This window comes from Impatiens glandulifera, chromosome 9 (genome assembly GCF_907164915.1).
Source record: "Impatiens glandulifera chromosome 9, dImpGla2.1, whole genome shotgun sequence".
Taxonomy (NCBI): Eukaryota; Viridiplantae; Streptophyta; class Magnoliopsida; order Ericales; family Balsaminaceae; genus Impatiens; species Impatiens glandulifera.
In genome coordinates, this window is record NC_061870.1 from 8,344,029 (window position 1) to 8,356,527 (window position 12,499).

General features: G+C 35.2%; 1 protein-coding gene across 1 annotated transcript; it reads left to right on the plus strand.

Annotated features, from left to right (window-relative positions):
• Positions 1–1,956: 1,956 nt before the first annotated feature.
• Positions 1,957–5,238, plus strand: LOC124915792. Its single transcript, XM_047456551.1, has 2 exons — positions 1,957–2,060; positions 4,767–5,238. Exons 1-2 carry the CDS (start codon positions 1,957–1,959, stop codon positions 5,236–5,238), a joined length of 576 nt encoding a protein of 191 aa, XP_047312507.1.
• Positions 5,239–12,499: the final 7,261 nt, after the last annotated feature.

Below are 12,499 nucleotides of genomic sequence, written 5' to 3' on the forward strand. Positions count from 1 at the left end.
AATATAAAATAAATTGTGATAAATAAATAATTTGTTTTGGGAAAAATGACCCAACGTCATTTTATTAAAAATTCCAAAAAAATAATGAATTATTGTATTTTCCCATACAAGCTTAGGAAAATTTAGTTCGTAATAATATAATAAATTACACAACATACAAAAAATTAAAAATATTTATCTAACTAAAAAGTTTTCGTTTATGTGACTTCTTTGAATGTGATTTTTTAGTTCCAGGTTAGTGTCCAGTTTTGCTCAGTTATTGGCACTCGCCTCAGCGTTTGTAGATTTGTGCTACTGTCGAACTCTATATCATCACACGTCTCCTCTACACTTCTTATTATTCTCGAGTGGACCCTTGCGTTCCTCTCTACCCATATGTGGTAGACGATTGTACCAAAGCCGCTTTTGAAAACACTTGACCTGGAACTTTTCCCCTTTACTTTGAGTATGGCTTCCTTTTTGATCTATTTCCAAATAGTAGGAAGGCTAACCATTTCCATTCTTTTTGCGAACTTCTTCCATAAATCTAATGTGTAAGGACAACAACCGAATAAGTAATATATTGTTTCTTCATTCCCTTCACATAGTAGACAACTCGTATTTGGGATCTCCATATACTTTCTAACGTGATATCTCGTGTTTAGCCTTTCCTGAAATGTAAGCCATATGATGAATTTGTGTCTTGGGATAACCTTTAACGACCAGACCAGATTAGCCCAATCTATTGTTTGCTCCTTCTCTCGGATGGTGTTCCACACATTGCTTGAAATCATCTTCCCGTTTTCCTGAGCTTTCCATTAGTGTACGTTTGTTCTTTTGTTTAATTATATGTTGCTGATATATTTAAGAATGCGTTGCCCCGTTAGTATTCGCCTAAGGAGTGAATTCCATAGCCCATATTTGATGTCTTTGACCTTGGCAGTCCCGTTTGATCCTCACATTTCTAAATTTCTCTTTCTCAATTAATGGTTCATCCTCATATCATGGATCATGCCAAAACAATTTTTTTCTACTATCTCCCTAGTTAATGTCGAAAAGCCATGCAATATTGTTTCTTAGTTTAAGGAGTGAATTCCATAGTTCGTCTTTGATGTCTCTAACCTTGAATACAACGTAGTACCGTCTCATCCTCACGTTTCTGAATTCCTCTTTCTCAATTAGTGGTAGGTCCTCATACCAGGGCTCATGCCAAAACAATGTGCTTTTTTCGTCTCTCCAACAAATATCAAAAAGCCCTACAATATTGTTTCTTAGTTTAAGGATTTTCTTTAGCGACCAACCCATACCTTCGCGAATTTTGCTCTTCCAGACGCTTAATTCGTGTTTCATAAACCGGGTGTGGACCCACTTGATCCAGACTGATTCATGTTTATTTTTGATGGCCCATAGATTCTTATACGTCAACGCTTTATTCCATTGAACACAGTTCTTGATCCCTATGTCGACTTCTTCCTTTGGTTTGCAAAGTGCGGTCCACTTAACTTTCTTCTTGCCTCTCCCGCTGCTTCCCTAGATAAAGTTTCTTATAAGCGCGTCAAGTTCTTTCATTACCTTCTTTAGGATCACGAGCTATTGTGACCAGTAACCGATGATTCTCATTGTCACGCTTTTGACTAGTTCAATTCTTCCCGTGTATGTAAGTTTCTTTGCTGCCCAACCGGAGATTGAGTTATTTACTCTCTCTCTATCATTGGTCTGTAATGTGATATTTGGATCTGTTTTACCATGAGTGGTATGCCTAAGAATATTACCGGGAAGCTTCCTTATGCGAGGCGCATGATATTATAGATGTTTGCCTTCGTTTCCTCTTTTACTCCTTCGTAGAATGTCAAGCTCTTGTTCTCATTGATAATCAAACCTGTAACCTCAGAAAAAAAATGTTAGTGCAGCTCTTACAGTTTTTATGGAATCATCGTCAACATGCACGAGAATGAACAAATCGTCAGCAAAGCATAAATGGGTGATCTCCTCATCCTCACAGAATTGGTGAAAATGTATGGTCGATTCTTTCAGAACGTCGTAAAGACGATCTCAAAGATCTCCATGATGACAACAAAAAGGTAAGATGATAGGGGATCCCCTTACATCACGCCGTTTTCACCATTGAATTAGCCTTTGTGGATCCCATTGACGTTAACTACAAAACAAGAGGTATAAACGCATTGCATGATCCATTCTATAAAAATCATTGGAAAACCTAATACGACCATAAAATCCTGAATGGTTTCCCATCTAACAGTATCAAAGTCTTTTTTTATACCAATTTTGAAAGACACTCTCGGGAATATTTTTATTTTTCCATAACCTTTGAGGAGGTTTTGCATGAGCAGAATGTTACGTGAGATAGTTCGACCGAGAATGAATGTAGATTGATTTAAACTAACAATTTTACCAATGACGTTTAGAAAGAATTTTTGAAATTATTTTATAAACGACATTACAACATGATATCAGTCTGAATTTTCAGGAACTGAGGTTTTGGGTATCAGAGTCAGGACTGTAATGTTCCACTGCTTTAGCGTCTTCCTATTCTTAAAAAATTCCATAACCCCCTCCGTAATATCGTGACCCACAACCGGCTAATTTTCCTTGAAAATTGAGCATTAAAACTGTCTGGACAACCCTAATTAGATCCTAATTGTTTTCGATAGTAACCCTTTTGTTGATAATCTGGTAAAAGGTGTTCAGATGTTATCCACCAAAGTAACTCACTGGTAAGAGTCGACTAAAGATATTAGAATATTCCGAATTAGATTTCAACTAAGTTCTTAAATGTAGGTGGTCACAAGGTTTAAAGTTTTTAAAAATAACTCAAAATCAAGAATAAGATGTGTGATCATGTAGTGACTGTTGTTGACTTTTGGAGGCAAAAGTGACATCTAATCTAAAGCAACTTCTATTATATTATATCTGATAAGATTGATTAATTAAATTATATGCTATATGAGTTGTACCTATAACATTCACATAACTTTTTCTTATAGGCCGACCTTAACTAATTGATATTTATAAAGATTCTCCATCACATGTTAAATTGTCTATTAATTACAATAATAAAAATTAAACAATAACTGTGTTTTTATTTTTGTCTCAATATTTGTTTACTTCAAACTATATTTGCTCTATAATACTCACTTTAGAATTTGTATGCATGGATGTTTTTATTTAAGAAGTTTAAGTTCAATAATTTGTCTTTTGAGTTGAATATTGTTGAATCTTTCACTAAAATAAATTCTCAGGATTGGATTGATCTTTGTGAAGCTTATTTAAATAGCTTACTTATTTTAATGAATTTTAAAGCGCTATTAACTCTAAGAATGTAAGTTGTCTTTAGATTATATATTATCATGCTTGACATTTTCTCTTTTTTGTAATGGCAATGTTTATTAAATTTTGAAAAGTAATATATTAATAAATAATAATAATATTAAGACAAAATTAGTGGTGTAGTTGGACTTTTATAGCTGGTAGGTATTTATAGATCAATTAATTATAGTAGTGGAGTGATACTATGACCGGACTTTTGATAAATTCGATGATCATTGCCTTATTATTAATTAATGTCAGCGTGCAAACAAATATATACCACAAGTCTTCCATTTGCTGCCACCAATTTCGCCAACACTTTGTTCATTGATTTAGCATCCAACGCGCACACTTCTCTAGTCTCTTTCATATGTGTAAGAGTGAGCAATTAAGCGACCAATCTTGAATCTATATAAATGTTGTACTAAAAAAAAATATATCTAAATACTTATATACATATATATATATTTTTTTGTCATAGTAAGTCGAGTTAAATCAATCTACGCAACTGTATAAGAGCATATGCAGCGTATGACCTGTGTCCGCAACGGACAACGTGTAAAAGGGTCGGTCATTGTTTTTGTTAATTTTCTTCGTTGTGTGTAAAAGCAAAAGGAGGGCAGCGCCCTCTATGCCGGACATTCCCAACTCTGACTTTATTAATTATTATATAATAGAGTATACATGCCCCTATTTTTTCCCATTTTTAAGGGCCTCAATTTTTCAAATTTTCCCATAATATAAAAATATTAGTTATATATTTAATTAATAAATATATATTTTAAATAAATTATTATATTTTCTATTAATTATATTAACATGTTTTATATCGGTTATAAATTGTAACAGCAATATAATTTAGTACTATAAATATTGAGTAAAATTTATTCACTCTACATTTTATTTTTTCTACAAAAAAATAATCAATCTAGAAAAATAAATCCCAGTCAAATTCCGAATGTATCCATTTATGTACAGTCAAAATTTTTTAACACCATTTTCACAAGTCGGAAACAATCAAACGCCTACAAATTTTGTAGAATCTCCACATTCCCAATTTTTTACCTTTAATAGTAGAAATGTTATAGATTTGAACGACGATTTTGTGGAAGTTGAAAATATACGAGAAAACATTGTTTAGTGGAATTGGGAAGAAGACAAACTCTTAATTAGTGCTTGGTTAAATGTATCGATCGATTCTCAGATTGGTACCGACCAAAAAGGTGAAGCATTCTAGGAACGGATTCATCAATATTGCGAAGATAGTGTTCCCGGTCTTATCAAAAGACGTGTTGTGTCTATAAGGAGAAGATGGCAACTAATCAATGAAGGAACTCATAAATATGGATCGTGTTATGAGCAAGCTGAACGAAGAATTGGGAGTGGTTCAAATCTGGACAACATATTTTTCTTCGTATTGTGGAAGCTCTTTCAAATTTTGATCAATATTTCCAACATAGGGTTGATGCATTGGGATGGAAAGGCTTGTCGCCTCTACAAAAATGCACTGCAGCCATGCGTATGTTGGCTTATGGAGTATATGCTGATGTTGTTGATGACTATGTGCGAATTGATGTGTCCACCGCGATTGAATGTTTGAAAAAGTTTGTCACTGATGTGGTTTTGGTATTCAAAAGTGAATACTTGCGAAAACCAAACTTGAATGATGTACAACACCTATTACAGATGGGGGATGCTCGTAGTTTTCCCGATATTTTAGGTAGTATTGACTGTATGTATTGGCAGTGGAAAAATTGCCCAAAAGCATGGAAATGGATGTTTTTGAGTGGTCACAAAGGGGTACCAACGCTCCTACTTCAAGCACTTGCATCGTCCGATCTATGGATATGGCATGCATTTTTTGGATTTGCCGGTTCTAATAATGACATAAATGTATTAGATCGGTCACCTTTATTCGATGAAGTACTATAAGGTCATGCTCCAGAAATAAACTACACGGTGAATGGCAACAACTACAACTTAGGGTACTATTTAGCTGAAGAAATATATCCTAAATGACCAACATTCTTCAAAACAATTCCACGTCCACAAAGTGAAAAAAGAAAATTATTTTCTAAATATGAAGAGGGTCAAAGAAAAGACGTTGAACGAGCATTTGGTGTGTTGCAATTGTTAGAAATCTTGTCTTGAAATAAATTACAGAAACATATATAAATTAATGTACAAATAAATGAAACAAATAAATATATGAAGAACGAAATCACCGATTGAGTGTTGATTCGAGGCATGTGTTAGACACATTTCCCTTAAAACAGTTCCATCATCTCCCGTTTGTGCTGGATCTTATCGTAGATGGCTGTCTCCCATGGTACAACGAATCTTGTAGTGATTCTGCACTGAAATCACTACTCGTCGAACTTGATCAGCGTACCTGAACTATCACTGGGTTTCAATGGAAATATTGAACAAAGAACTCGAAGAACACTCACAAAACAAGAAGAAGACTTTTGGAATTCTAGTGAGAGAAAAAATATAAGATAATGTAGTGTTTGAGATTAGAGATGAGGGGTTTAAAATTGTTGAAAAGTTAAACTTTCATAAAAATAAAATCAACCATTAATCTTTGATCCAACGGCTGACCTTGATTGCCTTTCATTGCCCTTTGTATTTTCTCTTCGATAGAAAATACACGTTAGATGATTTTCTTGCTAATAAATTGATAGCAATAAATTGATAACAATAATATCATGAAGGTTACAATGAAAATTAACAAAATTAAACATATTTAATTTGATAATTGTTCTTCAAGCCATTAAATGTTAATTACATCATCAACAAATTAATTATAATAATTTAATTATTTGGATCAAATTTCACTTTAATTCACGTTTAAATTAAATGTGAATTTCGTTTGAATTTTATTTGATTTTATTTACCCAAATTCTCATTTCCATTCATTAATAGAATTTATGAATTAGTTTAAAATTCTAACAATCCCCAACATTAATGGAAATTGAAAGATTAACCCGGTGAAAGGTTCAACAGTTAACCCTTTGAACCTTCCCTTATGAAAGTATATAACTTACTAGCCGCTTAGTAGACTCGATGTCCTTGAACTATTCTGCCATTTGTGTAAACGATTACACACTTTCACATAAAATTCTCCCTGATACATGTCAAACTCTCATGGTTGTGTCCATTTTGGCCATGGAACACGTGCCTAGTTATGTGAGAGGGTTTAGAATTGAGCCGTACAATTCTTTCGAAGCGGCCCCACTTCTCCCTCACATAGGTGATCTCTTTTCTCACAAAGAATAATTAAAAGCGATATGTTTATCCTCTTCAAAATATATATCGTTTCGTTATAGGATTAATCCTCAATAATAACTTTCCAAGTTAGTACAATTAGGTTGTCCCATTGAACCTAGTTCTTAGGATCTCCAGTCTGCATAGGTTGAGTTTTTCTTCATACCAACTTATAATAGGCTGATATCTCATAAGACTTCAAACTATCTCTCTATTCAATAATTTGATTAGTGGATCCACAGTGTTATCTTTGACTTACATAGTTAAATTTGATAACTCTATTAGAAAGTATAGTCTAATGACATTATGTCTAAGACGTGTATGTCTAGACTTGTCATTGACTCTAAGTTTATCTAATTTCAAATTATTCTTACAATAATTAGAAATTTCTGATAATCTTGGAATATCTTCTAATAAGAAGCATAGTCATTCGTACATGCTTACCAATTAAACATTTTATTTTTTATAAAAATATTGTTTACTTGGCTAACTAGTAGACAAAATGTCTTTTAACTATTCTGCTTTCGTGTAAACAATTTTATATTTTGCATAAAAATATTTTATTTTTCGACATAAGTTAGAAACATAGATTATAACGTTTAATCTATCCATCATAATTTTTTTAGAAGATTTTTATACGTAGATTGCACTTTCCAGTGTAAACATATTCACTTGTAGACATAAAGTCTTTTAATTAATAATATCAATATATTATTTGATAACAATACGATATTTCGTGTAGTACAATTCACATCCTTAATGGATTTAATCATTTTTATCGTAATTTTAAACGATAAAATATTGTAAAAAAGACACGTAATGAAACAATTTTCATTGTCTTCATGATATATATAATTGTCACATTCACTTTCTAATAAAAGTATGATCAAATTTTCATATTATTATTATAAAATTTATTATAAGTCATATCAAGACTTTATAAACTTTCTTTTTCATTTATTTCATAAATCTTTTTGAAGACATTGATTCTTCAAAAAAATTTATGAAAATAATGTCAAAATATGACACGTTTCATGATTTCAAAATCCTCAAATTTTAAATATCGATTTGAGCACCAACTCAGCAAATATAAACAAGACATTTCTTGTTATTTTCTTTCTTTTTGTAAAGTTGTGCAACTTTATATTTTATAGAGAACATATTTCTCTAACAATAAATTATTTTTTTATTTATCATAATATACACATTTATTTTTGTGTTATAATCAATAAAAATATTTGCCCCCATATTCGTGTTGGTATCCTTTTTAAATCACACACATTTGTATAATTTAAATCAATGATTTTATAATCAAGAAAATATCACACAATTGTTTTACAAATTTCTTTTGTTATACTGTTAGATAAAATTAGACCGGTTCACAGAACTTAACATAAATAAACCTTTTATGCAGGAACAAGGAACCGAACCGGTCAAACAAAAGAACCGGCTAAAGAGACTAGCCGGTCAAGCTACTAAACCGACCAAGAACACTTGGAACATGACCGCGCAAAGAAAGGATCGGCCAAAGCTTAAAACCGGAAACATCAGACAGCCGATCAGCCACAAGGCAGAAGAATAACCGGAAGATGTCCGGTTAAATCAATCACACCGGAAGTCATCCGGTTAAAGACAAATGACTGACCAAGTACAAGAAGACAATTCGGGTATCTCTTGAGTATGATACCAAAGGAACAGACTGAACACTTCCATATCTATATAAGTTTGAGGAAAATTTGCAGACTGCAGAAGACAGTCCTACAGAATCTTTCCACTTCGAGATAAGTCAGAAAGGAGATCTTCCAAGTACAGACAACTGTCTAACAGACAGTGTCCATATTGAGTAAAAGACAAACCTAGCAGGTTTGTCTTACATACCGGAAGAACAGACCGCCAGGTCTGAGGTTGACCGTCAGGTCTGAAAAGACGACCGTAGGGTCTGAGACACCGAATCACTGAACCTCTGCTCAGCCAATCAGATTCAAGGAAGTGAAATATGACCGTTGGCATATTTCACCTATAAAAGGAGCAGCTGAAGAAGAGAAAAACATAGTGACAAAAAGGGGGACACAGAGAGACAAGAGGGATAACAAGAGATTCTAAGAGCATTTAATTTACAAGCTCCAAACAGTGTATTCTAGAAAAAGCCTAAGTGCTAAAGTTGAAGTGTGTGTGTTTTACAATTTTGGTGCAAATTGTAAGAGTGTTATCAAGCAGGAAATAAGTCTTGATCGGATTGTACTTGTATTCCTTAGTGAATATCCTTCTCGCGGTTTCTAGAGGAAGGGGTGACGTAGGAGTTTTATCTCCGAACATCCATAAAATATGTCTTGTCATTTATTTTCTGCCGGTTCCATTATCTAACCGATCCGTACCGCTCTAACCTACTAAAAGCCGAATAACCAAGTTATCGAAACCGACCCATCATTTTCTGTAACCTTCATCATCCGAAACCGGTTCTGCCTATCATACAAGTGTGCTGCTTCAACCTGAAACAAACCTCTTCCGCGCTTAAACCTAGTTCAAGGGTTTGTGACAGTTTGTGTAGTATTGAAACCCCGGTGTTAATCTCTAACCGGATTAACCACCACATTTTGAGTGAAAACCGCTAACCGGTCCAACCCCGGTCCTCCAGCGGCGTCCTAGATCCTAACAATTGGTATCAGAGCAGTTAGTTTCAATACTCAAGCAAGCATGTTTCAGGATAGGCCTCCAATGCTAGAAGGTGATGACTTTGCCAACTGGAAGGCACGCATGCACTTACACTTAATCACCTTGGATGATGAGATAGAGTCCATTCTGGCCGAAGGACCGATAATCATTGATAAGGACAGAAAGGAATGGACAGCTGAAGATAGGAGAAGAAACAACCTGGATAACCACGCTAGAAACCGGATCTCCAACAGTGTAGACAGAAATACATACTGCAAGATCAGAGACTGCAAGACCGCAAAGGAGACATGGGACACGGTTATTCAGATCTTTGAAGGAAATGAAAGAACAAAAGAAAACAAGATAATGGTGGCTACTCAAAAGTTTGAAAGCATCAAGATGAAACCGGGAGAAACTATGAAAGAGTACAATGACCGGTTCACTGGTGTGTTAGATGAGCTAGCAACACTTGGAAAGAGGTATGACAACAAAGAGGTTATCATGAAAGCTTTAAGATCTCTTCCAAGTGTATGGGACATAAAGACAATGGTGATGAGGGAATCAAACTGTCTAAACAAGATGAAGCTGCATGATGTATTCAAAGATCTTAAGGCATATGAGTTCGAAATGAGGTCTAGGACTGAAGAAGAAGTCTCGGCCTCAACCTCAACCAGAGCACTGATCACATCCACGGAACCGGTTGCTCCCGCACCTATACCGATCAGAACCGCCGAACAGTTCATCGAGGATGCCATGGCTATGCTTGCACAGAAGTTTGGGAGGTTCATGAAAAGAAGTCAACCGACAAACTACAACTATGGTGATAAATCCAATGTAAGGTGTTATAACTGTAACTGTTTGGGACACTTTAAGTGGGAATGCAGGAAACTGAGGAGGGATACCCGGAAACTGGATAACCAAGATAACCGAAACAATTATCAACAAACCGGTGAAGGAAGTGAGGTACCGAAAGCACTGATAGCCGATGATGGAGGAAGCTTATGGGCTCACAGTGACAGTGATGATGAACTCACATGTGTCATGGCAAACGAGGAACAAGTATTTGACTCTCCTTGCGAAGAATTTACTAAAGATGAGTTATATAATGCATTGAATGACATGGTAGAAGAGTATAAGAACCTACTAGTCATGTTACCTAAACAACTTAAACTTAGAACCGACCCTATAGTACCCATTCCAACAGATCTAGAGGTACCTATTATAACCGAACCAGAGATCATAGAACCTGATGAAATCCCTAGCATAGAAACCGAGTTAGAAACCGAACCACCACTTAGTATCGAACAGTCTAGTGAACCATTTAGAGAACTAACCGAAGAAGAAAATGCCCGACTTCAATATAAGTTGGCTGCATATAAGAGATCTAGTGATATAGTAAAGAAAATGTGTAGTCATTACAGACACCCCCGTTGCAAGTTTGGCCTAGGATACACAGAGGATAGCTCCAAAGACCAAAAATCCGTAGAGAAAGTAAGGTTTACATGAAGTAACCTCTCTCTTATAAGATTCCTTAAAAGTTCTTGGACCGCTGAAGAAGAGTTGACCGCATACAATAGGGAAGAAAAGCTAAAATACGACTATGTTGGCCCAACCGACTCTGAGAAATGGCTTGATCCTGTGAAAAGAAAAGCCGAAATTCTCAAATATAGGAAAGCCAATCCTGAACCGCACAGGTCAAACCAAAGATCATCATCATTTAAGACCTTTGTAGAAAAACCGAGATATACAAGACCGAGTGCCAAAAGGACGGTTAAAACCTTAGCAAAGAAGGCTGTCCGGTTTGTCAAGGTTTGGAAACCTAAGGGACTAATCGCATGTGGACCCAAGTGAATGTGGGTACCAAATAGTTGTAAATATGTACATTTTGCAGGACTTAATGAAACGGCTAGGAAATTCTGAATTGTACTTGGATAGCGGTTGCTCCAAGCATATGACTGGGAACAACAACTTGCTAACCGACATCAGAATAGAAACCGGTGCTCTAATCACCTTCGGTGACAATTCAAAAGGTAGAACTGTGGGAAAGGGTAAGATTGTCTATGGTAACTTAACTATTGATAATGTACTTTTAGTTGAAAACCTACGTTTTAACTTGCTAAGCATTAGTCAAATGTGTGATGCTGGATACACAGTAGAATTTCTTAAACATGCATGCTTAGTTAAGAATTCTCAAGGTATTATACTACTAACCGGAAATAGGCTAGGTAATATCTACAAGGTAGACTGGAAAACTAAGGTAGAACACCCTATATGCATGATAGCTAAGACTGACCAAACCTGGTTATGGCATAAGAGACTAAACCATCTAAACATGAAGACATTAAACTACATTCGCGGTAAAAAGCTAGTAGAAGGTATTCCTGACATAGTATTTAACAAGGATAAGGTTTGTTCAGCATGTCAAATGGGTAAACAGACTAAGTCAACCTTTAAGAGTAAAGGAAATATCCAATCTAGCTGATGCTTAGATCTCTTACACATGGATTTATTTGGACCAATTCAGGTCGTTAGCCTAGGAGGCATGCTGTACACCATGGTAGTTATTGATGACTATTCTATATTTACATGGGTAATATTTTTACCATCCAAACGAGAAACCGCATCAAACCTGATCACACTACTTAAACGTTTGCAAAATGAAAAATCAACTCGCATCAATAGCATTAGAAGTGATCGGGGTACCGAATTCACCAATAGTACTTTAACCGCATTTCTTGATGAATCCGGCATTTGACACGAGTTGTCTAGTCCTAGGACTCCTCAACAAAATTGCCTGGCCGAGAGAAGAAACCGGACTCTCAAGGAAGCCGCACGGTCCATGATAGCCGATTTGGGCGTTGCCCAGAAATTTTGGGCTGAGGCTATCAATACTGCATGCTATACACAAAATCGGTATCTGATTAACAAGTTTCATAATAAAACACCGTATGAGGTTTATTTTAACAGGGTTCCCAACCTTAAGTACCTCATGATTTTCGGTTGTAAATGCTATATTCATATAAATGGTAAAACATATCTTTCTGCTTTTGATGCAAAAATCGATACTGGAATCATGCTAGGTTATTCGGCAGTAAGTAAGGCATATAAAGTATACAACAATAGAACTTTAACCATGGAGGAATCACTTCACGTGGTTTTCGATGAATCGGTTGAAAGTAACACTGCATCATGCTTTGATCTACACAACAGATTGGAAAACAACAATATTCATTCTGATAGTGAAGATGAAACTCCGGTCTTCAGGCGGTTTGTC

Excerpts from the sequence above, each read along its gene's own strand:
- LOC124915792 (XM_047456551.1), top strand. The coding sequence starts at position 1,957 with ATGGGTGATCTCCTCATCCTCACAGAATTGGTGAAAATGTATGGTCGA. Across the intron at positions 2,061-4,766 it reads TCCATGATGACAACAAAAAG|GGTTGATGCATTGGGATGGA; the intron begins GTAAGATGATAG and ends TTTCCAACATAG.